Source organism: Acanthopagrus latus, chromosome 5 (assembly GCF_904848185.1).
Source record: "Acanthopagrus latus isolate v.2019 chromosome 5, fAcaLat1.1, whole genome shotgun sequence".
NCBI lineage: Eukaryota > Metazoa > Chordata > Actinopteri > Spariformes > Sparidae > Acanthopagrus > Acanthopagrus latus.
In genome coordinates, this window is record NC_051043.1 from 21,097,632 (window position 1) to 21,125,061 (window position 27,430).

The 27,430-nt window shown below is 40.6% G+C and overlaps 5 protein-coding genes across 11 annotated transcripts; 3 read left to right on the plus strand and 2 right to left on the minus strand.

Annotated features, from left to right (window-relative positions):
* Window positions 1-295: 295 nt before the first annotated feature.
* On the minus strand, window positions 296-9,552 carry vdac3 (voltage-dependent anion channel 3). 7 transcript variants are annotated; one of them, XM_037097227.1, is made up of 11 exons: window positions 9,433-9,522; window positions 5,675-5,793; window positions 4,118-4,189; window positions 3,872-3,921; window positions 3,357-3,359; window positions 2,736-2,888; window positions 2,575-2,627; window positions 2,244-2,471; window positions 1,953-2,103; window positions 1,408-1,465; window positions 296-1,301 (listed from the first exon to the last, which is right to left on the minus strand). In XM_037097227.1, the coding sequence occupies exons 2-11, from the start codon at window positions 5,787-5,789 to the stop codon at window positions 1,210-1,212; spliced, it is 975 nt and encodes a 324-aa protein (XP_036953122.1). In that variant the 5' UTR covers window positions 5,790-5,793; window positions 9,433-9,522; the 3' UTR covers window positions 296-1,209. The 7 variants fall into 7 exon arrangements, with proteins under 7 accessions (XP_036953122.1, XP_036953120.1, XP_036953123.1 ...); XM_037097225.1 differs by lacking the exon at window positions 9,433-9,522 and adding an exon at window positions 6,982-7,051 and having other exon boundaries at window positions 5,675-5,791; XM_037097228.1 differs by lacking the exon at window positions 5,675-5,793 and having other exon boundaries at window positions 9,433-9,552.
* A 1,187-nt stretch (window positions 9,553-10,739) lies between these two features.
* Window positions 10,740-14,106, plus strand: enkd1 (enkurin domain containing 1). The gene is made up of 8 exons (XM_037097224.1): window positions 10,740-10,877; window positions 11,477-11,561; window positions 12,025-12,249; window positions 12,419-12,591; window positions 12,668-12,820; window positions 12,929-13,071; window positions 13,255-13,391; window positions 13,514-14,106. The coding sequence occupies exons 2-8, from the start codon at window positions 11,477-11,479 to the stop codon at window positions 13,672-13,674; spliced, it is 1,077 nt and encodes a 358-aa protein (XP_036953119.1). The 5' UTR covers window positions 10,740-10,877; the 3' UTR covers window positions 13,675-14,106.
* A 78-nt stretch (window positions 14,107-14,184) lies between these two features.
* polb (polymerase (DNA directed), beta) lies at window positions 14,185-19,287 on the plus strand. Its single transcript, XM_037097233.1, has 14 exons — window positions 14,185-14,400; window positions 14,730-14,787; window positions 15,452-15,518; window positions 15,953-16,027; window positions 16,134-16,192; window positions 16,359-16,408; window positions 16,535-16,586; window positions 16,713-16,767; window positions 16,859-16,931; window positions 17,033-17,103; window positions 17,216-17,302; window positions 17,445-17,512; window positions 17,810-17,949; window positions 18,089-19,287. The coding sequence occupies exons 1-14, from the start codon at window positions 14,340-14,342 to the stop codon at window positions 18,181-18,183; spliced, it is 1,011 nt and encodes a 336-aa protein (XP_036953128.1). The 5' UTR covers window positions 14,185-14,339; the 3' UTR covers window positions 18,184-19,287.
* An 860-nt stretch (window positions 19,288-20,147) lies between these two features.
* On the plus strand, window positions 20,148-22,653 carry dynll1 (dynein, light chain, LC8-type 1). The gene is made up of 3 exons (XM_037098622.1): window positions 20,148-20,305; window positions 21,083-21,221; window positions 22,271-22,653. Exons 2-3 carry the CDS (start codon window positions 21,090-21,092, stop codon window positions 22,406-22,408), a joined length of 270 nt encoding a protein of 89 aa, XP_036954517.1. The 5' UTR covers window positions 20,148-20,305; window positions 21,083-21,089; the 3' UTR covers window positions 22,409-22,653.
* Window positions 22,654-23,242: 589 nt separating this feature from the next.
* On the minus strand, window positions 23,243-26,737 carry rpl6 (ribosomal protein L6). The gene is made up of 6 exons (XM_037098621.1): window positions 26,588-26,737; window positions 26,382-26,480; window positions 25,946-26,089; window positions 23,818-23,866; window positions 23,531-23,715; window positions 23,243-23,427 (listed from the first exon to the last, which is right to left on the minus strand). Exons 1-6 carry the CDS (start codon window positions 26,735-26,737, stop codon window positions 23,275-23,277), a joined length of 780 nt encoding a protein of 259 aa, XP_036954516.1. The 3' UTR covers window positions 23,243-23,274.
* Between the last annotated feature and the right edge of the window lie 693 nt (window positions 26,738-27,430).

Below are 27,430 nucleotides of genomic sequence, written 5' to 3' on the forward strand. Positions count from 1 at the left end.
TGGAGGATGCCTTGCTCCAGTGCCTGTGCCCAAGTTAATCCCAACTACCGAGACAGTCTTTACTGTATATAGATCATAGAAAATTAACTGTGATATCTTGCCTATTTCTGTACATACCTTTTAAGAGTGTGATCATGTCTAAATAAGAGAATGTTAGACAAAATGTAAAAACAAAACTGATTTTGTATCTTTAATACAGTATTTTACTGTAGGTGATGTTTTTCTGCCTTGCGTGTTTCATGTTGACCACAATTAAAAAAAATATATATGAAAAAACACAAATCCAATCGAGACAGAGTGTTTAACAATCTTTATTCCGTTAATTCAATAAAATCAGTTTGAGGTCCTAACTGTTGACTAACTCCCCTATACAAAGCACAGCACAGATAAAGTGAAATGTAGTGGTAAAGGCTGAACAGGTACAGGACACAAAATGAGACGCGACAAAGAGGTGACACGGAGTTCCAAATCGCCATCGGCCCTTTTACCAAACAGGACCTGAAAAATAGACTTTTAGGCAACTGAAGGTCCACAGTTTATAACTGTGTTACTGAGGTCAAATGTTGGGATCAAACTCAGGATTGGCTGCTCTTTGTCTTTTCTGCTGCTTCATTATCTCCAGCTTTTATTGCATCTGTTTTCCGTCACCGTACTTGTCAATACAGAACTTCCCTCTCGCCTCGAAAAGCATGCAACAAAACCACAATATACCAAAACAGGCAACCTCTAATAATCCTATTAATGTCTAAAACCCAGAGTATATCTGAACAAAAACTGAGCCGACGATGCCGTCCAAATAAGAAGGTGCTTCAAAGAATACAGATATGACACTGTCGTTTATTAAAAGTGCACTTTGTCTGATCAAACTGGTCACAAGTAGCACATTATTCTGGAGAACAGTTTTGCATGAATTACCTGCTGTTCTTTGGGTGTATTCTGACAATATTTGCTAGTTTGTAGAACCTGTAAATAATGTAAAATAACCAACACAACATGACGTTTGACTCCTTTAAAGGTACAGTACTGGAGGTTCTTGAGGCTGTTTAGGGTTTAAGGGTTTAAGGCCAAAGAACGTGTGCATATGTGTGTAGGACTCAGAGGGAAGATGTGTTTGTACGTGTCGCTGAGTGGACCTTTGTGGTGTTTTCACATTTGGGCTCTTTATTCTTCTCTTGTGTTGCTTTTCTCGTCCGCACTCCTGTCGAATCTTTACGCCTCCAGCTCGAATCCCAATCCGATTTTGTGTCCACCACCGTTCACGTTCTTCCCGTCAATCAGACCTGAGAGGGTGAGCTTCACTCCTGCAGGGATACATGTCGGATTATGTATCAAGCAACAATGCTCATGGTCTTTGGATTGTTGTTACATAAAACAGTGAGAAAAAAAAAAAACAGACGATCAGCTAACCTGGCCTGAGGGTCTGTGTGTATCCAACTCCAACGAGGCAGGCGTTGTCAACTTTGGTCTGTGAGGAGAAGTAAAAACGTCACGAACAGGTGAGATCACCAGGGATCACGGCATGAGACCTTTTGTACTCTTTTCCATTTTAACACATTGAAATATGTAAACACAGAGCCCAGGTTGAAAAATACCAGAATCCCCTTTTAACTTTGTCAAATACTTCAGTTCATCACAAACTACCTGCAAACCTAATGACATTACCACCAGCCTCAGCTTTACTGTGTGTTACTATTCTAATTAGCAAATGTTGACATGCTGAAATGCTTACAAAGATGGTGGACAGATGGCAAACAAATATTAGCATTTTAAAATTTTCACTGTGTATTTAGCTCAGAGCATAACTAAGTACAGCCTCACAGAGGGGGGCTGTAGACTCTGGTGTTTTTAGGGTTTTTTTGTTGTTATGCACTGCAGTCATTGTCACTGCCAACCCTAGTGATGAGCATTATTGTCTTAGATGTGTCCATGATGTTTTTAAAGTCAGTTCTTACAGACAGGGAGGCGTCCTTATCCAGCTGATATTTGGCTCCAATTCCAAAGCGTGTGTTGTTGCTGCCAGCTGTCCAGGCCAGTTGGACCGCTGTCTCCAAGTTGCTGTTCACCTTTTGGTAAATGGAGCCACCAAACTCTGTGCCGTCATTACTGAAACACAGACATAAAAAGTGGGGATTAATGAAAACTGTTTGTTTCACTGTGGGTAAAAGCTTCCTCTCTCACGGTTGCCCTCATCCAAGGTATCACTTCCATTTCCTGCCTCTGTTTACTGTGATTCAGTGACTCACACGCTGGTGTGAAGCTGGAAGTCACCAGCCTTGTATCCCAGGGCAAAGTTGTTCTTTGTCAGTTTGGACTTGGCAGTGTCGAACGCCAACTGGTAGCCAGCCAGCCAGCCCTCGTAGCCCAGCACGGCAGCTGCGTGGACGGTGGGACCGGCCATGTCGAAGTCCAGGTCGCAGCCCACATTGGCGTAGTCGCGCTTGTAGCCAGTCTTCAGCTTGGCACTCTTCTTACTACAGAAGGAAGAACAAGGAAAGAAAAGCGGGCCAGTCATTTACATGCTGTATTAATAATATGCATCTGTGTTGATTGATTTATTGTAGACACTGCTCTTACCCGGTGTTGGGCACAAATGATGTGTCCAGGCTGAGCTTCAGACCCTTAGCCAGCTACAGACAGACAAACAGATGGCAGACAAAGAATGAGCTCACGGTAGATTTGCAATACGTTGAATTTTAAAACACTTAAACTGATTAAACTCGCGTTTGTTGACCCACCTGGTCCTCCATGGTGATTTCTGTGGTGAGAGTGTTGTCTGTGTTCCATTTCTGGCTGAAGTTGAGGCCGAGGTCCTTCACTTTGTACTTGGTCTCCAGGTGGCCTCCGGACTTCCCTGTGTCGGTGTTGTTGGAGCCGGAGGTGTTAAACTCCTGCGGGACAAAAGGGGGATGGCGTGATGAGGAGGGAGATGGAGATGGAAAGTGAGGTGGGACAGGAAGCAGAAGTAAGTCACGCTGGTGCAACGCTATAGAAGCTGGAGGCAGGAGGGGCGAGAAAGCATACGGGGAGAAAAAACAAAGACGAAGGAAACAAGCATGGCTTCGCTGCTTTTTCCTCTGCTACACAATCCTTCTCAGGTTTGTATGGCTGGTTATTAAAAAGGAAAAAACTAGACCTTTATCTGGAGAAATGAGTTGGGAGGGAAAACTGAAAAATATGGGCAGGACTGTGAGGGAGAGGTTGGTTGTGAGTGTGTTTGCCGATCAGTGCTGCAGAGGGGATAATGGCATCATTCGGATGAACTACTGCAAACATCGTCTACATACAATCTGGTATCACTGGCTTACCCTGCGGTGCGCCTGTGTTTAATCATTACATATGCACACGCTCTCTCTTACCATCTGACAGGGACGTCCAAGGAAGAAAGCAGAAAGAGAAAGAGAGGAGAGAGAAAGTTAGGGAGAACCACACCGGGATTACAGGCGGAAATGTACCGCTCACTGTAAATATGAAAAGCAGAGCGACAGAAAGCAGAAAAAAACCTGTGAGGGAATATATTTTACAATGTTTTTGGTAAATGTGGTATGTGGGTAAGTGTATGCGAGCGCCCATTACGGTTTTACCATGGCAACAGGTTTACAGCATGACTGGAGCAAACTACTCATGGACTAGGCACTTTTTCCCTACATGTTGCTTAAGGGAAGAGAGTAAGGTGCAGACTTGTCAGGCCGACAGTGTTAGTGCGCTGACTCTGTACATTAGACTGATACATGTCAGGCAGCTAACACACTTTGACATGAAGTGCTGTGAGGTTGTGAGTCAGCCATCTGATCTACACCACAGCGTGCCAAGAGAGAGGCCCGAACATGAAACTGTAACACGTCAGGCCAACAGAGACAACTGCGGTACTTACAACACCACTCTGGGACTTGGTCTTAACATCGAGCTTCAGAGTTCCGTAGCCTGGGGAGGAAGGACAAGAGGGAATTCAGAAGAAGAGAAAGAGTCGAAAAATAACTTGCGGCAAAAATAAACTGCTCACATTTAAAGTGACAGAGCATGGCAAGTGCCCTCTAATGTCACTTGTGCTCGAACAAAAAGAAAATGTAATCGTCAAATCAAAACTGCGTGTGTGGTTAAGGAGAATTTGTTGAGTTACCAAAGCCCTTGCTGAAGATGTCTTTGGCAGATTTCCCCAAATCGGCGTATGCAGGAGGGACGGCCATTGTAACTGAGGAAACAGACACACATGTTAACTTTCTTCACAACAACAAACCAGTCACAACACAAATACACACTGCATTAAAGGGATTTCCCAACAGATCAGAAGTACTTCTGTGGTGTTGGAGGACTCACAAGGAACAAAAAAGAAAATAATAATAGTCAAAATTGGTGCTGCATAGGCTGAATGCCCTTTTTTTTGTAGCCCCTAGTGTGGGTGGGTGGCTACATCTCCCATAATCCAACTCCATTCTATCATACCAATTGTCACTCGACTTTCCACCAGCATAGAGGTGAGTAGAATATGATTTACTTTTTTTTTTTGGGTGAACTTATCCTTTAACTTAAGACGCATAATCAGTTGACTGCCTGTTTAAAATAAAAAACCTGGAACAAATGCTACAAACATATACAAGCTATATACACATAGAGCTCTGGCGCTTTGTGGAAGCTGAGCAATGCGACTCAGAGAACACTTCAGAGACCACCAACGCACGTAACCTACTAGAAGCGCACATAAAGCATGGCAGACAGACATGACAGACCAATTTTTACCAAGAGAAACGCCCCCACAAATGTATGCACATCAGTATCAGTGCTACTTGTCTCCTTTGGGAAACCCTCGCCATCTGGAAAGGGGGCCTGCCTCAGTGCTCGTGATATACAGCTTCTCTCCTCCCCCTCCATCTTCTACGTGAACCCTATTGATTGCCTGGCAGCAGGCCATTAGCAAGCAGCAGAGGTTGTTAAACTAATGGGACGGATTCTCTACGAGTAAAGGGACTAAAAATGTACTGGAGGAAATATTTTAAAAGATCACACAACCATGTAATAGAGAGATTTTGCTGCAAGACTGTATTTCAACATTAATAACATCGCCGTAATGCTGTGCTCATGAAGGAAGAGAGGTCTAATACGTACGGTGTGTAAAGAAATACCGTGCAGGCCAATGCAGCAGAGCTAACCTAAGCAGAAGCAGGGTTGGTTAGTCAGCACTACTGTACCACTTCTGCACACCACTGCACTGCACCGGGCTTCAGACAGTCATCAGGGTCCCCTGGGTCAGTGTGTGTGTGTGTGTGTGTGTGTGTATGTGAAGGCGACATTTTTGACAAGGTGACATTGCAGGAGCCTTCAGAATATCCTGCATTCACTCATAACCTCGAGCTGGGTTTAATGTTTAACCACTGACAGTTCCGTTCCCCGCTTTCACCCTGCTACCCCATCCTCCATTAATCTCACCAGTCACATCTTATCTGCAGAGGATGGAGACGAGACTGTGCTTAGGGTAATGAAGCCTCTGTAGGCTAATTAACCTAGATTGTCCCAGTGCAGATATCTAAATGAAATTAAAACACAGCGGAATAGACGATGGGTAAAGATGATCAGTCTGGCTTCACGAAATAAATGTTGTTGCAAAAAAAAAAAAAAGCTGAATCCAGGGACCCTGATGACGCGTCATATGTCTCTCTCTACACACACCCGCCCCACTCACCATGTCCCTTGGGTGCGTGGTGATGACATACCACACACTGGTCTTTGTTCTCTGCCTGCTTGACTTTTCCTGTCTTGTCCTGCTGCACCACACTTCCCACTCCTTTTTCTTCCATGTCTCTTAAGAAGAGGGAAGTGCCATGAAGAACAATAGAAAACTTTGGAAAGTAGCCCTGCACTGTTTTGACAGCAGCCGTGCTCTATTTGTGGCCTTCGTCTGCAGCTTCGGTGTATATTAGCATGTTTCTTTAGCATGCAGTCAGAGCTCAGAGGTCTCCTTTATATGCAGGGAATGGACCAAATATTGCGTCACCTTGTACAGTATGTGCAGAGGCCAGCAGATGATGAATGCATGTACTTTGTGCGCAGCATTTGAACATGATAAGGCCTGTGTACGACCCTTGGATGGCACCGAGAGATGGCAGACCAAGCATACTGATAAGACTGAATAAAGGGTACTTATACAACAATGCGGAAAACTCAGCAGATCATCCAGGTAGACACCTGCCCACAAGTATTACATCAACAGCACATTAAAGCAGCTGTGGTGCAACTGTGTCATGCACCCCTCGCATGACAACCATAGGAAAGATTAGTCCTATAAGTGCATTTGCCCCTCTTGTTGTATGCCCTGAAAACTTTGTTTTTAAATGGTAACTATTTCTTGGTAACATTAAATATTCATGACTAAATAAATGACAGTCATTTATTCAAGCTGAAAAACGTTGTGTGGTAACAAAACATTTGATAACATTTCATCAACTTTAAAGTTGAAATGGTGAACTTGATTGCAGGCAGTCACTTATTTGAACATCCAACAGTTACAGAACAAAATTTAGAGTCCTGTTTCTGGCCACCTACCAGATGTAAGTCCAATATTCACTCTCTTTTAGCTCTGTTTTGTTCTCCACCAACTCCGAAGGGAAATATTTGGCTTTTCAGTTACTCAGTGCTCCACTCTGTTCACCAGCTGGTTGCTCACTGTGTCTGCCTGCTGTTTGAAGCTGGGTAGGTAGTGTACAGTGGGACTCTAAGAGCTGATAACAGCTGCCTGAAGCAGCCAGAAAAGCAATAAGCCAAGTTGTGTCCTGAACAGTTTATTCATTTGCTGAAATTGACTGTGAAGCTCCTGAAAGCTGAGGGGAGCTGCAACATTGATTTCACATTATCGTTTGATGAATTACATAAATATGAATTCCAGCTACTTCAACACTCCAAATCTGAGCCAGTTGTCTTCATCAGGAGTGTATGGATGTGGTTAGATGATAACTGACTGACAGTTTGGGAAACTCAAGAAAGCTGCCACACCTCTGTCATCAGGCAATGTCGCTGAAGTCTGATCGGTGCAGGGAGCTTGTGACATCTAGCTCCAGCTGCCTCAAACCTGATATCTGATCAAACAATGTATGATAAGAAATCGATTAAGAAAATACATTTCAGCTCCATCTTTCACACACACAAACACCAACTCTCTACGTGACTGTGTGCCAACTGACCTGCATTTTGCTGACCACATGCAATTCCTGGACTCTCTTTGTCATTTCACCTCCTCCTCCTCCTCCTCCTTCACCACCACATAGTCCATTTTTGACCCTCCTCGCCTTCGTCCCTCAGTCGCAACACACGGCTCTAAATTTAGCTCAGGTGAACCCAACACTACAACACATGTGACTGGGGTTTTAACATGTGTCCTCCTCCAGATTCAACCTATCAAAGCCCTTATAAATGTGGATTTATTTGTGTGCATTGTACTTCCACGCTGTATTTATATACAAACACACTTTCATGAGCGGCAACCAGATGACAGCTTTCACCGAGCACGAAGGTCAAAACAGACATCCATTAAAAACAAGAGGTACATGAAAGGAAAACTGTGAGCGCACAAACAACAAGATGGAGGTTATTGTTGTAAGGAATTAATTGACAATTGATTCGTCATAAATGCATAAAACTGTTTTATGTGCTTGCATCAATTTATGACTTGCGACTGACCACACATTTATTAGAGACCTGTTTCACAAAATGACGTACAGTTGTTTCTATTTTATGAAAACAGAGCAAAATGAGGTGAAATCACCATTTTTTGTTTTCATTCATTTATTCATTTATTTTCAGCTAACTGATTCGAGAGCTGTTTGTACTTTTACAGTGGAATATGGTTGTTACTTAAATTCTGATTATTATAAACAGAAGGCTTCTTTTGATTCTGACATGCGTGCGACTGTCTATAATATAATTACTGAGAAATTTACGAGAAAAAAATTATTCAAATACTTGATTCCTCTGCCTATAAAATGTGAAAAAAAGCTGACTTATGTGTAAATGTATAAAAATCAGAGAAAAGCTTTATGTTTTTGTAAAAGGCGTGTTTGATGTTTCTACTTAATAAATGTCACATCAATCATGATATTGGTATTAGTTATTAATTCATCTTACTATTCAAACAACTCACAATTTTATCAATAACTCTGACTCCTATTCAACAACTGAATACCAGCAAGAATTTATCAGCTTGACGATGATACACCTACTGCTAATGAACAGATACCGAACAAGAAAACTATAACATTGTGTAAACAGGCGGTTACCCAATACTGGCCGACCCCTCAGATAAGGTGAAGTGTGTGTGGTGGGCCTATATAACGGGAGGGATGTGTGGCGTGTGAGATAAGGTCAAGAGCAGTAGAGTTATGCTCAGACAATTTATAGCTTGAATGTGAAGCTCATGAGGCAGTGATGTAGTGTTCCATAGTATGACCTGCTCTATAGTAGTGACATCCAGTGAGATTCAAGGTATGACAACAGTTTAGACTACAGCTGTGTGTAAGCACTTGTTTACCAGTCAGCACTGGCCTGAAAGTGTCTGTTGCATCACCCTGTGTTGTTATTTAGGAGTTTTTCAGCCATGACACAGACCTTATATCAGGACTTTGGACTTTTTGACTTTGGGCCTTATAGCAAATCTGTTACCACAACTTCCCACAAGCGTAAAGCTCTTAAAAAAACAACTTAAATATTATAGGTTTCACTTTCACATATTGCTCCAGGCCGACTGTAATGTTTAATTTGCCTAATACTATAAATACTCAATGTGGGTCACAACCACTCTGAGTCTGGTGTGCGTGCGTAAAGGGGGCCGTGCCAAATCGGTTCTTGCTCTGTCGCTGTCCACGGACCTTGTGCTTCTTGACAAACAGATAAGACCTTTTAATGAGATTTATGGCATCAAATTGCTTTGTCCGATAATTAGACGAGTACTTTTAATTGCCAGATGCGTCCGCCTCTGGTCTCCATTGTCCGTGCCTCGGTTACCTGCTGATTGGTTACCAACACTGCAACAGCTAACTTTTTCCAAAAATAACATCTTGTTTTTGAGCTGTGACTCTCTGGATGTTGCATTGCACTTGTATAATAGGCTACTTTCTGACATTTATGCAGATTGGGACTCCCTCTGTGCCCACTGTCGCCTTCACATCTCGCATTTGATCAGCATAACTCCCCCCCTTTTTTTTTGGAGATTAGTTTCCACGCAGTTTACAGATGTGGATTTAAGCACAACTAATGGCTTATACAAGCCTTGACTGGCACTAAAAGCCTAGCTACAACCGCTGCTGCACTCCCACCCCTTTATGTGTGACTCATATCTCCCTGAGAATCAAGCGGCAACTGGCAACAACTTAGATCGTCCTGCAGAGAAAAGCCGACTTAACACAATAACTTTATGAAAATAAGAATCGGCCACAGTGTGTTATTTCTTACCTTTATTTGTGGGGCGGAGCGTGCAGAGTTTCTCGGGGCTGTTCGGTGCAGCGGGGCACAGTGAAGGAGACAGCAGAGACGAACACACTGAGCAGGCGCGACTCAGACCTCCGGCTGAGGGCGGGGCCGTTGTGTAAATGACATTGAGCAAAGAAACTTCTCAAACAGTATAGTGTGTTTGTAAATGTTTTACATGTGTGCTATGCGTTCTCAATTGTGAAGAGCGCTCTGAGAAAATCTTTGGTGCACAGGTAGATAGCCAGATAATCATAAAAGAATATTTGTGATCATACTTACTGGGTATTATTAGTGTATGAATTTCATGCATGTATGTATGTGTTTATAGTAATACATTTCTCATCTATTTGGATGTGCAATATGTATATTTTAACTTAGTTGTATGTCTGTTTATATCCCTTTATATTGTGGTTGGAACTGTATGAAACAACAGCAAATTAAAAAACTGGAGGCGAGCTCATCAAAAAGCTGATAGTGATTATGAAATTTAAGGAGAAAAAAAGGGTTATATTTATATCAAAGTAATTGTATGTATATGTATATTGTGTCTGCGCCAGTTACAGTGATGCACATTTCATAAATTGTACTTAAAAGGTTAGGTTTGTTTAATAAAAAGATATTTTTGAAAAATTGTCATTTTCAGGTAGAGACAGCACTGTTTTGGTGTAGTAAGCCTCTAGCACCACTCGGGGGCAATGACCTCTAGCTAATGTCCTGGTACTCCGGGTCTGTTTGCCCTGAATTAGTTCTGTCAGGCAGACCAAATCTCAGACTGCGTACAAGCTTGGATCCAGTGATCAAATAGGTTTGTTTAATTCAGAGAGATTGTTAGTATGACAGCCACAGCCAGAGTTTGGTTGTACTTGTCTTTTTAAATTAGGATGGTTCTTGATCATACCTGAAAGGCAATACTCTGGGATTATTAGTGGACCATGCACGGGAACCAGCAGGATTACAACAGAAATACACCAACTAGAACTACTCCAAATGCGGAGGAACACAGGTAAACGCCCTCTTGCCAAGACTAACTACCAATCAAATCATGAGGTGCGGGTAATGTGTTAGGCTTAGGTATTATCACTGATATTATTAACGCATTCTTACACCTGTAATTATCAACAATTATTTGTGGAAAGGCTCTAATACTGATACTGATTGAGAAATAGTTGACAGTAACCCTGTGGGATTTTGATCTGTATCGTTTCCCTAATAAACACCTGACTTTTTATCAGATACATGATTTGGATTAGAGTAGAATGAAAGCTTAACAGGAGCAGGTGACACTGTTTTCTCCTGTCTGTCAGGTCTAGTTCTGTGCGCGGCAGCGCCGTTGCCATGGAGAGGAGTACTGAAACAAGTGTTGATAGCTCGGCGTCATCAGAGTGCGTAAACCAAATCCTCAGCTCATAAACAAGACGTTATCAAAGGTAAACTAATTAATTTGATCAATTAATGCAAGTCAAACGTTTGAAAATGTTTGGTCGAAGTAAGTTATTGCATATATTTTTAGTTAAACGACTGTTTTTTCGTTGCTGGGCAGAAGTATGTCGACAGAGCTCGTGATGATTCCCAGCAAGCTAACTTTACAAGAAGCTAAATATCAATGGCTATCCTCAGATATAGTTAGGTAGTGTAAGCAGACGATGTAAAGCTGGATCTAACAGGGATTCATAGCTGTATTCTCCAGAGTGACTAATGTATTCATATCAATTTTATCTAAGTGTTATAGCGACACTGTTGTAAACATGCATCTGATCAAAACATAAAATTAAGTAACTGCATTTCTGTATAGCCTTGTTTAGTCAGTCTGCGTGGTGTAGCTTAGAAAACGTCTAGGGCTTTTATTTTACTTGAGAACTACTAAAAATACAGTTATCACACTACCTGCAGGCTTAAGGAAACCACTGGCTGATTACTGTTTTTCTCTTAATTACGATGGTTAGCTTATCAGTATGAAAAATCTATACATGTTTGTGTTTGGTTATAATTCAATTTATTTGCTACTACTGTTATTTTGTTTTCCCAGATGTGTGAGGGACCTTCATCAATTTCTGGACCAATCCCCCCAGATCCTTCTCTGTTTCCTCAGTACTACAGACGACCTGCTTCAGGTTGAATGCATGCACTGGTCTCTGCTATATTAAAATCCCACTTTAAAAAGTATACTATTTTCTAGTGATTTAGGGCAACATACTTAATAATCATATATTGTATCTAGATGGAATTCTCAATGTTGCTGTTTTTTCATCATAGATGACAGTATGAAATTGTTACTGTTGAGTCCATGCAGCCCAGAATATGAGCTGGTAACACACATATCACATATGCATTAATATAAAAGATGGATGTTTCCGTTTTTCAGACGTTAAAGCAACATGATGGAACCATTTTTATTTTTGGTTGTCACTCTATTGATTCATGGAATGCTTTTAATTATTGAGATTCCAGATCCATTGCATGTAGGCTGTTATTTTTGGAGCAGCATGTCTTCCTCATGTGTTAGAACACTGTTTTATAAACCAAACACTATTCTCAAGTGACCTTGTTTGTTTTTTTCTATCTGACTCTACACAGCTCGGGGCCGTTTAGAGGGAAACCATGAGGGGACCTTAGCCCTGCTCTCAGGGCCAGTCGCTCCAGATCCTGTGTTGCACCCTGGCTGCTACAGTGCTCGTACCCCAACAAATCGTCCTCGTATTGGACCCAATGCAATGCATATTCTGGAGCGAGGACAGAAAGGAGTAGTGGGAGAACTACTCAAACTAGACGGTGTCTCTGTCATGCCTGTTCCCAAACAGAGTAAGTGCGATTGACTGACCTGGTCTATAAGTGTGTCTTATGCAAGAAAGAGCAGCTCTGTTTTGTCTTGGAATGGTATCAGTGTATCTTCTTGTTTTATATTTTGATTTTGATTGAGCGCACTAACCACATAAAATTTGTAACATCAATTCCAATTCTTGACTCTTAGAGCAGCGGGCGCATGACTTTGGTAAAGAGAACGTGCGTCGGCTCAGGGAGATCCAGAGGCGCTGCAAAGAGCAGGAGGCTGAGAGAGCACAGTCTCGCACAGCTCCAGTCAAAGCTCTTTGGACCTCCTCTAAATACCAGAATGTTCCATCCAGGGTGATGGTCCAACTACAGGTAAAGATCATGTCTGTGAAAGATGGAAGCCAAGTATTTTCTCTGCATCACTTCTCATCCAGTCTCTTTCACGCAGGTTTCTAATCCAACTGCTAAACCACAGTGTCAAAACTTTCTGAAGGCCCACTCCAGTGGTGGATCTGCCCTAGCAAGACCACACTCCAAAACCTCCCCTCCAGCTTTGCAACGACCATCCTCCTGCTGTTCTATAGAGGACCAGAACTTGGAGGTGAGAGTCAAAGAAATAACCTGTATATGCATTTTGATCATTTAAATGTGTAACAGCAGTGGTTACTTTTTGTTTAATTTGCATGCATTGTCATATGTTTGGTTACAGTTACAAGTGCAAGGCCAGTCCATAGACTTCATTAAACATAATGCCCGGGCTGCAGGAAAAACTGTGGTGCGCCGGTCCCAGTCACTGACAAACCTCAGAGATAAGCCTGTCCCCAGTGCTGTTAAGGGACAGGTACCCCAGTAGTGAGTATTCATACAGCATGTCTTACCTCCTGACCTTACAATCAGAGTCTAAATGAACTCAAAGTAGCCAGTCAGGTAAAAAATATGCACCACAGGTGGATTTGGACATTTTGACACCATTTTAGTGCTGTTGCTCATTTTCTGTTCTCCTGTTCTTTGACACATTAACACACACACACACAGTCTTGAGGAAAGGAAGAAGCAATGGCAAAAAGAGGAAGAAGAGAGAAGGAGGAACGCACCTGATCCTACTGTCCCAGCTGGTCACGCCCTGATGCCTGAGCATAAAAGACAAGAGACACTCAAGACCCTCACAGAGAGTACGTTGCTCTTTGTCTCTGCCTTCTTATTACTTAAATGATGGCAACTATGCCCGTGATAGTACCACATGTATGGTAAATATTTGCTCCTCTAATTCAGATGATGTTCATGTTTTCCTCAGCCCATCGCTCCCTGGTGACTGAGCTGCTGTCGCTGCCACTCAAAGCTGACAGTCTGAGTGTTCGCTCACGTCGGGCTCATCTTGATTGCCGTCTTTCTGAAATCGAGGAGGCCATAAAAATTTTCTCCAGGGACAAAGTTTATGTGAAAATAGATTCATAACACATGAGGATGAGATGGTCATGTAAATTCACTGCTTTATCAAGGTTTATTTTTTATTTGTAATAGTTGCGTAATGTAACAAAGCACTGAACCTTGTAAATTGGATGATTATTTTATTGTGATGTTTTCTTTTTGTAAGTTGAATAATTATATGTAACAATTGCTTAAGCACAGCCATTCACTGTACAGATCTTCTGGTAGTTCAAAATGCTGGTTAATTATATGCAGTTTTCTCTTGAAGCAGAAATGAGCTGGTGCATTTTCAACGATCAGCTCTTAAAGATGTGATCGGATATGGTTTGTTTTGTCTTTGCGTAAAACTGGCTGGTTGTTTGTAATAATGGATATTTTTTGTGACTTTGTAGTACATTTGCAATATTTTATATGCCTGGCCATTCAAACATAAATGCAGAACATTGTGTACAGCTGAAATGTCGTTGAGTGCCAAGTTGTTTTATTTATTTCCAAACGTCATCATCTTGGGTATCTAGCTATCCGTGACGTAATACGCACGCACACCCCCACTCTACGTCTTTGTTCAGCTTGAGCTAGCTAAGTTGCTAGTAAGAGGCTAGCTGAGATCATAAAGAGGTCTGAACTTTTCATACATGTATATCTGACCGTTTTGATCTCCCACGGACATTTGAGACCTTGTCAGTTCAACAATGAGCAAGAGGAAAGCGCCACAGGAATCCCTAAATGAGGGAATAACAGACTTCCTTGTCGGTACGTGAAGAACAGTGAGACGGTTGGGCTAATAGCTGCTAGCGTGACAGAAGGGTTCTGTTTTCATGTAAAACTGAGCTCAGAAGAACTGTTTATATCTAGAATGTGTTCCTTAAGATATACTAAACTGTACTTCGCCTTTTCGCATTTGTTATGTATTTGCCTGGAACGAAAATCTTGGGTTTTCTCTTCTCTACAGCTTGCAGTCACTGTTCTTTCATTTAAATGCCCGAAGCTGAGCTGAGAGTTTACCTGAAATAGTGGCAATAAACTATTAAAGGAGTGTGAGCTGAATATAAAGATATGCAATGTCCTACTTCTGTTTCCAGAGTTGGCCAATTACGAGAAAAACGTCAACAGGGCAATACACAAGTACAATGCTTACAGGTAAGCGCATTGTTCTATGAGTTATTGGTCTTTCAACCGTGCATTAAAACTGATGTAATGCATTAACATTTAACAAAACGTGGGTTGCACCGAGAACATGCACTCAGTTGCCAGTTACTATGCGCACTCAGCTAAAACGTATGCAGTCCTTGAAGCCATGAAAACCAATGATCACTGTATGAGGACCACTGATCACCCCATATTGTTTTAGAGATGTGATCTTGCAGGCTGATTCAGATAATTAAGATACCCCAATTAATTAACTGTAAACAATAATACACTGGGCATAAACACCTCTCTTTAAGACACAATACAGTTCAAGAGCACAATTTACTATAACCACCTAAATGCCCATACATTTAAGTACAAGTAAAACAGTGTACCTATATGATGGTAGGATTTATTGTAGGGTCTTGGACAGCATTCATTTTTAGCATTGGTACTACTTAACTGGCAACTGAATGTATAATATATATAAGGACAATGGTGTTGATAGCTGAAAAAATAAAACATAAAGACTGTTATAAAGAGTTCTGTGGTAGAACTATACAGAAGCCCATTGTCACTCTATTGTCTTGCTACTTTATATGTTTTTAATGAATTGTTATGCCTCATTCATACATAATATACCTCTAACAAATAATTCTGCTTATTTTCTGTCCAGGAAAGCAGCATCTACCATCTCCAAGTACCCTACCAAAATCAGAAATGGTGAAGAGGCCAAGAAACTGGTATGTGCCCTAAACTTTACGTCTTCAGTTATTGCCTTTATTTAAAGGACAGACAATGGTGCTGCTGATATACTAGTTGGTACTGTTCACTGTTTTTTTCAGTTTAAAGGATGGTTATTGTTTGTGTATTCCGTCACCCTTGAGCATCCTTGTACGCATGGTTCCATTCGTCAAGCTGCATATCAAAGAAATGAACAAGATGACTTGATCTTAACTGCCCTTAGATGCTTCATTTTAATTAAATGGTTCTTCAAAACTGGAAATTACTTTGTAGTTATTTGTCCCTGGAGCTAATGTGCACATGTTGCAGAAAGGGTCATGTGTCGTGTGATGCCCTCTGCTGTGTGTTTGTCAACAGCCACTCTGCACACTTTACGTAACAGCTTCAGATCAGGCGATTCACCACCCTCCTGTTTGTTTTTACATTTCAACAGGATGGTGTTGGAGCTAAAATAGCAGAAAAGATTGATGAGTTCCTACAAACTGGCAAACTACGGAAACTAGAAAAGGTTAGTCTTGGTGTAAGAAGACATGATTGATGCCACACTGTTCATGTGCTCACTCATTGCTTAATTTTAAGGCATTAGAGACTGATGTGCTATTTTTATATTTTAGATTCGAAATGATGATACCAGCTCATCCATCAATTTCCTCACCAGAGTTACTGGAATTGGGTATGTCTTCAGTGTAACCACTCCAAATTAGTTATGATACTGAAATCCACACTGAAATGCATCATGACTAATTAGTATTGGCCAGATGGAGGCAGGAATGTTTTTATTTTATTTGTTCATGTACGTCTTCATTTAACAAACTGCATCTCTTGGATCTTGACTTTAGCCCTGCCGCTGCCAGAAAGTTTTTTGAAGAAGGGGTGAAGACATTAGAAGGTGTGTATATCAGTATAAGAGTTGTTCAAATATGTTGTTTAATGTCACTCCGCTTCTGTATGATGTGCAGTTTGTTGCATGTTCAATGCATATTTAGTAACCTTATTTATTTTTGTTGTATTTTAGATCTGAAAAAGATTGAGCACAAACTCAACCATCATCAACAGATTGGACTCAAGTAAGTTTGGCTGAAGGCAATGTTTTTTCTGAATGTGTTATTCATCAGTTTCACATTAACACTATTTGAAGGCTGAAAGGTCTTCCTCTATCATCTGTGTTAAATGGATTATTTTGCTGCCGTCAGGTACTTTGAGGAATTTGAGAAAAGGATTCCAAGAGCTGAAATGGAAAAGATGGAGGTAAAGAAACATTTACATACCTGTTATCTTCCTATTAGATTTCTTTTTAGTTTTCTTACACTGTGTGTTTGTACACTGTGTTCTTCATTAGACTCTTATCCTTGGAGAGTTGAAGGAGATCGACTCAGAATATATTGGAACAATCTGTGGAAGCTACAGGAGAGGTAAAACTTTCCTTCAGGTTTATTCCAGTTAATATTCAGCCGATGATGAAAGTTCAAACTCAGGTTGTCGTGATGCTGATTCACATGTTCACAATCTCTAGGCGCTGCATCGAGTGGTGATATTGATATTTTGCTGACCCACCCAAATTACACCTCTGAGACTGAGAAGCAGGTAAGGCTTGTCTCTACTGTGTCTCACTTATCCTGTAAACACAGTGTTTTACTATTGATTGCACATTGTTTTATCAGTACTTGATTTTGTTAATCTTTATCTTCTTTTCCAGCCCAGGCTCCTCCATGCAGTGGTTGAGCATTTGGAGTCCATTGGCTTTGTGACTGATACTCTGTCCAAGGGTGACACCAAGTTCATGGTGAGGCCTGTGCTTATTTCTTCTCATGTGCTCAGCTGTATGTGTTTGATTTTGTGTTGGGTAACACAGTCAGCACAGTAATTATACCCAACCCATAAAGCACATGATTTCTGGTGAAGATGTGCTGGATCTTGTTTTTTAGGGAGTCTGCCAGCTGCAGCAGAGCGATGACGATGAGGAAGAATACCTTCACAGACGTATTGATATCAGGTGCCCTGCTATATTGCTTTTAACATTTTCAGTTCAGGCATTCACAAATATAAATGCCATACAGCCAATGCCATACAGTTAGATGGTAGGAATTCATCTGGATACTAAAAAGATTCTTTGTCTCAACATATGATGTATGTTTGTTGAAGATTATCTCTACTGACTGTAATACCAAACACGTCCGGCTACTTACAATTTGACAGAAGTAAAGAGGCCACCTTCTGTATTTTTTTGTTGAGTCTTCTAATCAGCAGTTTGTTCCTGCTCTCTAATTGTCCTTTCTCAATTTCCCCTAAGGTTAATTCCCAAGGATCAGTACTACTGTGGAGTTCTATATTTTACTGGAAGTGATATCTTCAACAAAAACATGAGAACTCATGCTCTGGAGAAGGGCTTCACACTTAATGAGTACACCATTCGACCACTTGGAGTCACTGGTGAGTCTCAGTGAAATGTGGCCTGTGAACCTTATGAACTGTGTTCCAGCCTGGTGTGGCTTCTGTCATCATTCAGTAACCAATGATTCATGATTTCAGCTTTTAATATTAGCTATTTTTGTGTGTCACTCTGTTGTAGGTGTGGCAGGAGAGCCTCTGTTGGTGGATAGTGAGAGAGACATCTTTGAATACATCCACTACAAATACAGAGAGCCAAAGGATCGCAGCGAGTGAAACAAAGGGCAGCTGGCAGTTGTATTCGAAGATTTCTTGAAAACAAGATCAGACACGTGAACAAATGTGTGATAGTATGTTAGTCTTTTATATGTCTGTCAACTGTGTTATTGAAAAAGAAAAACAGCTTTAAAAGTATTTTTGATTATTTGGTTTGGTTTGGACACACACACACACACACACACACACACACACACATACACACACACACACACACACACACACACACACACACACACACCTGCTCCCTTACCCTAACCCATGTTCTTACCTAAGGTTTAAATTTCCTTGGTCATTCATCTTTGTGAAGGCTTTGGTCTCATTTTTAAAACAATTTTGTAATTCATGCTCAACAGTAATTTATTTTTTAAATTTTTTTTTACCCTTTTTAATGTTTTATATACCACGATAAAAGTGATCACATTAATTTCAGAGGAGCAAGCTCAATGTGGACTGGTACAATGATGACAATGATGACTGCTGTCAAGACATTTTGACAGCAGTGTGCATTGAGTGTGTGAATTGCAGTATTGGTAGTTTATCTTTGTAATTTGTTTTATTTCATTCACTATGGAAATTTACAAAAGGAAAAAAAAATACCCGTAGAATTAATCTTTGGGCACACATTGGGAAGGGGGAATACAATGGGGCAAACAGCATTTGTGGTCACTGAGCTCAGTCTCAGACACTCATTTTGGTCAAAATGATAAACAACTTGTATGTTTTTTGCAGTTATTGACTGATGTGTGAATATGACTGTTTAACTGGGAGACTTGACTCTTTTTATGGCTGTGTGAGAATGATTACATGCGTGTGTTAGTTTAGGACATTATTGTATCTTCTATGCTTTACAGGGTGCCATTCTGAAGAATGAGGTCTGTAAGGTTCATAGAAATATCTTCGTGATACATATTTTAATATGTAAAGCAAAACTTGAATATTAGCATTAGGACTTCAGTTAGTTTGGGATGCGGGCCATTGCAAACATTTTGGAAAATATTTAAGGGGGAAAAAACATGGGAAGCAATGGAGTTCTGTGGGTTTGCTTGGGAGCTGTCAACAACCAACTCTGTATGTCGTGCATGTATAAGAAATAAATGAGTTAAAAAAAAAAAAAAGATAAAATGTCACAGCTTTAATTTTGTGTTCATTGTATTCTAATATACAGTCAGTCGACTGTTAGAGTTGGTTGCTACTGAAGAAATATGTTGCATTGCATATTTTATTTTTTTTATATTTTATTGCATTTTTTATTTTATTCATTATCTTGAGAAACGTTCCCAAAAATGTTCTGATGAGGTACATAATGCTGGGGGTGCAGGTGGTAATTTGATAGTTACATCTTAAGCATGGCGTTTGGCCTAAAAACTTTTATGTTTGAAATGGGAAAATGGCCATATTACATCAGCATATATGCTTATTGACATCAGTGCTGTGTACAACAAAGCCTTTCGGATTGGCTTTCTTGCCAAACACATGACAACAGTGTCTTAACACACCTAATACTTTTTTTTTTATTATTTTAAATTTCCTCATGCTCACATGGGCTACAATGTCAAAATTAGACATTTTATTTTTGTAGCCATAACAAGACGAGAAAGTATCTTCCTTTAGTGAAAAGTGATTATATATAGGTGAAACATCTCTTGTGATACATAAATTCTCTGGTAAATTGTTTCTTCTAACAAAAATGTTTAATTTTAATTTTGTTACTTTATTTACATTATTTAAGTGACACAATTACACAAAATATAATGTGTATAGTCGATGGAGTGTGCTATAAATATTATAATTATATATATAAATCCATCATACATCCTGCCAGTGAAGCATGGGCATGGAATAAGTGTGAGTTATTTACAACTGTTGCCCCGGCAACAAGCGTGTCGCAAAGCATGCTGGTTCGAAATAAAATGCAGGCAGAAACACCGGAAAGATAGGCCTGAATGAGCCAATGGCAGCGCCCTATGCATTAATATCAGCCAATGGGAAGACGTCAAGGCATCAGTCTCTGACCGCCACACACCCACATTACTTTTGTGTCAACCACTTCGCGGGAGTTGTCGCTTCAGGAACAGTCGTCTCTTTAAAACTACACATACAGTGTGCAGGAGACTAGAAGGTAATTTCTAAATTTTGCATGCAGAAAATGATAGATGGTTTAGGTGTTCTTTTTAAAGTATTATCTAAACTGTAACATCTGTGCTAACCGTTAAATTGTGTTTTTTTTCCATTTCGTTAGGCGGGATGAATGAGCCGCTAGTTAACGCACTGTACCGTTAGCTAATCAACGGCTCATCATCGTTGATTATGCATGTGCAGAGGTGATGATAGTAAACTCATCTATCTCCACCCTAATTCTGATCGTTTTGAGTCCAGTTAATGGTAAAATGATATACCGTAATGATGATGGGGTGTTTATGTTGGTATCGTGCATGCTGAGCCAGATCGAGATTTACGCTACTTTCTAACGTCAGGTATTTGAACGGAAAAAAAAGCTTCCATTTAGCATCCTCACATTTCACAGGATTTGTGTTGAAACATCGGTTAAATATGAGACGATTATCTCGAATGTCTCGCGTATCCATAGAAACTACGCAGAGCGCGCATCCAGCGAGCTCGCGGCTGTTGGAAGTTGTTATGCAACACTTGTAGAAACGGCTAATTCAGATACTATGTGTCAGTTATTATATAACGATGGCTCGTCACTAACTACATGTTTATTTCTATTAACTGGCTGGCAAGACCATTTGCGCTCGCCACACAGAACCGTTTAAGTTAGTCGACGATGAGGACTGTCGGGATGCTCAGGGACAGGAGTCGATTGGATTGTGTGTCTGTGTGTGCCAATGCGCCTTGTGAAGATGATGAATCCTCCGCTGTGTTTTGTGTTTCCCAGAGCAACCATGTCTGAAAGGAAGGCAGTGATCAAAAATGCCGACATGTCGGAGGACATGCAGCAGGACGCTGTGGAGTGTGCCACACAGGCCCTGGAAAAGTACAACATAGAAAAAGATATCGCTGCATACATCAAAAAGGTAATAATAATTTTTTTTTAAAAAACCACACACGAAAAAACAACTGCTGACGCATCCAACATCTTCACTTAAGCAGGTTCCTACAGACTAACTTTAACCCACTGATCTGTGAGCACAGTCTAATATTTATGTGACAGCATTTGCAGTTCTGTGAATTCAACTAGTGGTGTAAAGCTATTTTGCACACACCGACACATCATCCTGTGCATCATTCCCGTTACACACCCATCCTGGTGTTTTTTTGTCCAGTCTTCCTGAGGAAATCTGGAAGCCACATGCCACATTTTTTTCCCCCATAGTGGCATTCCTGTCCAGCACAGGGAGGGGCCAACTGTTACGTGTAATTGTCATAGAAACAGCTTAAAAACTTAGTTACAGTTGTTTGCTATCCCCCATCCGCTTTTATCGGGATATTAACATATTTTACAGGGGAACGTTTGTGGCTGGATGATAACAGAATTGTACACATTTATTTTTAGATATTTTTGCAAAATTGGCAATGCAAATAATAGTGCTAAAGGGGAAAACAAATACGATGAAATTGGCAGTACAACGAAATCAGCAACTTGCCTTCAATTAAGATGTGAAGTCCTGTTTATACAGCCAAAATGATCACAATGGCCAAAAGCTGACATTGGTCTTACGTAAGAAATCACCCTGCTCTTGCTTCGAGTACAATGCTCTCACGAGTGTCTAGCTCTTATGGCCTTACAGTATAGACAGTTATTGAGAATTAAGAGTCATTTAGTCTGCCTTGAAAGGGTGATACAGGCACGTTTGAGGTAAAAACATTAGCATCTATAGTTGGACAAGTAAAACTGTTTTAATTTTTCCCAGCTTCAACAATCTCACGACTGCATAAAACTGGATCACTTGTTAGTATGTAGTTTTAAATATCACATATGACAAAGGTGGTTTGTCACTTGTTCTAAAACTTGAAACGTGTTCATTACTATATGCTGTGTATTATTACTAATCATTATCTTTAATTTGCACCTGCTTTTGATTTCCTCAAATGTTTGAACACAATGCTTCTTTGTCCCTCACAGGAGTTTGACAAGAAATATAACCCAACCTGGCACTGCATCGTTGGGAGAAACTTTGGCAGCTACGTGACTCATGAGACCAAGCATTTCATATATTTCTACCTGGGTCAGGTGGCCATCCTGCTGTTCAAGTCCGGCTGAGGGAACGCATTTTCTCTACATCGGCTGACCATACATACAATACTGACTGACTCGACAAAGGCACTTATCATTCCTTGGCAAGAGGCCGCTGCCTTTTTCTGTGCCGCTTTCTACTTTATGCTGTTTTTGAGGATTAAAACAAAAACGTGGCCATGTTAAAGAGATGAAACACTTGTATTTATTTTTGTCTTGTTACATTAGACATGTCATTTTTTAATTAAAGTGTTGCTTTTAAGCTGTCTGGGTCTAATGTCTGGTGTGGTCATTTCATTGTGCGCCATTTAAAACCATGATAAAACCAACTATAATTTCATATGACCAGATACTTGTCCTAAGATGAACAAATGTTGTGTAGTAGTGTGATTAACGTGACCGATTGGCTCAAATGAAGTTGCAGTCACCAGGGTAGTGCATCTCACTGCCCAGAATACATGTCCCAGCCATCATTACTGTAAAGTCAAGTCACAGGGTATAAAAACCCTGGCATCAAGGAAGAGTCATCCAATTATTTAAGGTCAAGTTCTGCATGACTTGAGTGGCTGCATTAAGCAGGCAGCTCTTTTCTATAAGAGCATTTACCTCAACTGTTACTTTGAACCCTATGCTTGCTTCTCATATTCATTTGTAGTCAATTGCAAGAACTGGTGTCAGCACAAGACATAACACCTACAAACTGTAAATTTCCCAATAAAACAAGTTGAATTTACCCTTTCAACTGCTGAAATAGATTTTATTCAATGACACTGGAGTGGCTGCAAGACTCATCGGCCAAACAAACACCTGGCCACGCACAAACTCCCAATTTCAGCATAAAAACGAGGCAAGAGATGGGTCAAATGATGGTGGTACTCTTTATTACAACACATTTAGAAAACCAGCTTGTGTGGGTAGACCCCATTAGACAGGCAGAAGGAAGAGCGCAGGTATCCTTTCATCTGGGGTACTTTCTTGATGAGGGGCAAGAGCTGTGCATCAACAGCTTTCTGGTCCTCCTTCCTCTGCTCTGTCAGCTGGTACTTCTGCAAATGGACCAAAGGAGAGGAAAACCAGTGAGTCAAATATAAATCTGTGAGCAAGTCCAATCGAAAACAGCATTTTGAGGTAACATCCACGTTAGTTTACCTCTTTTTCTGTATCAAAGATCTCTCCCTCCTGGTGACGGGGCCTCCTCAGCTTCTTCTTCTTGAAGTAGGCGTCGTTCAGAGTTTTGGGGATCTTCATGCCAGAGATGTCAACTTTGGTGGCGGTGGCAATGACAAACTTCTGGTGAGCCCTGCGAAGGGGGACTCTGTTCAGGGCAAGAGGGCCTAAAAAGGCAAATAAAACATGTTAGAAAATGGGTATTAAAAATCTTGCGGACAGTTCTACTACATGCATAAATATAGTGCAACCAAATCATTCACCCTTACCAGTGACAAGCAGGAGACCACTGGAGAGCTGCTTCAGGAACACCACGCGCTAAAAAACAGATACAAGTGTCATTAGTATAAAGCTACTATATTGAGGGATTTGCACACAATGCTAACAATGATAGAATCAACCACTACATGCATTTAGTGCCAACACACAAGGGATAGAAGGGCATCCATCCAACTCAGTAATAAGTGCAGTACTATAAAGATTTAACAGTCACTTGTGCTTCTTGGATGAGACAAATTAATAGCTGCAGTCCACTTTCATACTCAACTAGAGAGGGGAAAAATAAATCTACTTGACACACACTCCTTGTTTTATCCAGAGGGCCCAGTCTGCCTGTCAGTTTCATAGCTGAAACATTATTTAGGTCAGCCACTGCCCAAAGTGTGTGGGCACACTTGTGTGCCTCCATAACTTGCCTATGCAGTGTTGGAGAGTGGGAGGGACAATGTCTGTGGTGCTGCCGAGGGTGTGATTGTAGTGATGCGTCCAGCACGGTTGTTATTTTCATACACGATGAGGATGCACCACTGATATCTGTTAATACCATGTGCTCTATGAAAACTGACAGGTTATGGAGTGATTATGCTGACAAAGTGCAAAGGTTTGTTTTCTTTAAAAAATAAAAAAAAAAATCTCGACAGTTCATGAAAGATGCCCGTGTCAGTGTCTTAAAAATGAAGTGGTTAAATAGACTTAATACATAAATAGACCGCATTTAAGGTAAGTGGATTTTTCTTTAGTCATGCTTTTCTTTTTGTGCAACAGAAAACAATGCAGGGGTTATTAAAGGGGCTCTATGTAACAATTGGTAGCATTTTATGTGTAATCATTTTTAATCAGTCATATGTGAGAAGGTTCTAACATCACAAAGGGACATTCCCCATCTGTTGCAGACATTTGTTTTAGTTGTTAAATCTACTGCACTGGATTTCATTGCTTAGGGCTTGGGTCAGATTTTCCAAGACTCTCCAAAGGATGTGACATAATGCACATTCTTCAAATTGTGCTTGATTGTTGCAACAAAGTGAGTTCAACTTTTAACATACAAAACATTAAAATTACTGCTGATGCTAGGATAACTGGGCATCTGTCAGGCTACCATCATACCATAAGGAAAACTGTCCGAGATGGGCCTGCAACTAACTTGTCTTCATTGAATTAATCGATGAGGGCCCAACTCGAGTCTTGCCATCCTCCTGAGTAACTCCCCTATGACTTTTCCCTTAACTGAGTGGTCTTCTTGCACCAACCAGACCATTTCAAGGGTGTTTGATTTAGTACAAGCCTATAAAATTTAAAGAAATTGTGAACATTGCACATCACAATCTACCAGAGCCCAAACATCTTTAAAATGCTTCTCTTGTCCAATTAAGTAAAAACCAAAGGAGTCTTCTTTAACTCTATTTAAATAACAAAGCAGCAAATTACATTCTGAAAGTGGAACCAGCAATGGTCTGACATTTGCTTGAAAAATAACCAATGATCAGAAGTTGCCATTAAGCTTTCTCATCAACAAATCAATGTATTGCTGATGCTCTAGTTTGAGGTGTTTATCACAGTCATTACATTTGCTGGCCACAGAAGTTTATCATTGGCATGATGTAAGGATATTACACAGACTTTGACTGCTAGAATGCAAGCTGTCTATATTAAAAACACACTGATTAGACATAAACAAACTTTTTAATATTCTAGCGTTTGTTGCCAGAAAGCAAGCCTATAAAGATTATGCCTGGGGGATAAATGCAGATTCACATTCTGAGTATTGCCTTTTTGATGGTGTAAATTTCTTGTTAATGTGTGTATCACAGATTGTCTCTTTACAGATCAGACTAGCCACTGTTTGTAAATGATATGACCCCAGAAATCAGTCAACCAAAGAGATTTCTGCCCCTGAACCAAGCATTAGACAACAATTATTGAATTCTGCGTCCTGGAAGACATTTTATGTCTGCACCCCATTTTACAAGGGGAATTACATAGTCACTTGTTAAGTTATTCCAAAAGCACTGTAACCTCTTTCACACAATTTCTCGGTGTGTGCTGTATGTGTCAATCATGATAGCTAATCCATGGACACATTCATTCATTATCAAAAATGTGTTAAACTGTTCTCACCTTTCCACGGTGGCGACCAGTGAGCAGAATGAGGACAGTTCCTGGTGTGATGGAGGAGCGCAGGTTCCTCTTGTGCTGGCTGAAGGGTTTCTTCCCGTGGCTCTTCAGTTTGCGGGGAACATCCTCTGTGGGGTAGTAACGGGGCTAAAGTAGGAGCATAGAAGAATATGTATTAATCTTTTGATTCATGGTCTGCTGCCAAAGCTGAAATAGTAACTGACCTATCTGCACACCACTTATGCAAACTGTGCTGTGATTTCTAATAGGAATCTTAGATATAGTATATATATCAAGTGTCATTTCGCCTTAGGGCACACGATCTGTACACGTGTGACATGCATTTTTTTTCAGTCTCTCAATGTCAGCATAATAACAGCTCAACCTTTCATAGTACATAAAAGCTTAAGGGGAAAATAAGAATTTTCTCATTACTCACCATCTTGCGCAGCTTGACAACACGAGTGCCTCCATTCTTGTCTCCTCCAACAGTCTTGACAACTGTGGCCCTGGGTTTTTCTCTGATCTTCTTCTCTATCTGCAAAGAAGAGTAAATCAATAACATAAGACTCAATTTTACAAATGTGATGTGCTTACGATTTATTTTATGATAGTCTGTGTAGGGTGTCACTGATCTGCACTCACCTTGGTCTCAGTGGTCTTGGACTTCCTCTTGTACATGGCCCTGCGGGCGTACATAGCGGAACGGGAGTAGCGGCCAATGCCCCGGGCCAGAACCGGGTTCCGGCTCCCGTGCTTCTTCTTGGCAGATTTCTTCTTGTCGCCCTCTGCCATCTATCACAAAACAAGGTAAAAACAGTAAATGTTAATATACCAACTGTGACAAAAGTGAGATCTGGTAATTTCATAGCAACCTTCATAAATCACAATAATCTAGCCTTGGTTGGACAACGCATTATATGCCATTCCACAACACTACTGAATCAGAAATCCCTTTATAAGTCCCACCAACACAGAAATGTGTGCATCACAGCAGCCAAAGTATATCTCTATATATAAACAATTATAGTAAAATAAAAATATATAAAAGTCAAGAACTAGAGCAGAAATAGAATTGTATACTTCAAATGAATAAATATTAACAGTGGGCAGTCAACTGCTAAATAATAAGCCTGAGTATGAAAACTTCCCAGTTATCGAGTTGTGTGTACAGTTTTTAAATTGTAGGGAGGTCTACTGGGAGAAGTGCTTGAAGCAACAATGATTACAGCAGTCATGTAAGCTTTCCATTTTGAGTAGCACAGTGTATGGTTCAACAGCAAAGGACACCATATCATACAATGACTAACTGAGCAGAAAACCTCAATAATGTTATGAACGACTATGCCAGTCTGGTAGACTGCAACACCATATCATGCCACACGCTATGGAGCCATGACAAGATATGTTAGCTAGCATTTAGCATTAGCAGAGCAGACCAATTTCTATGCCGACTAGCAGACATTTATATTCTCAACATGACAACTT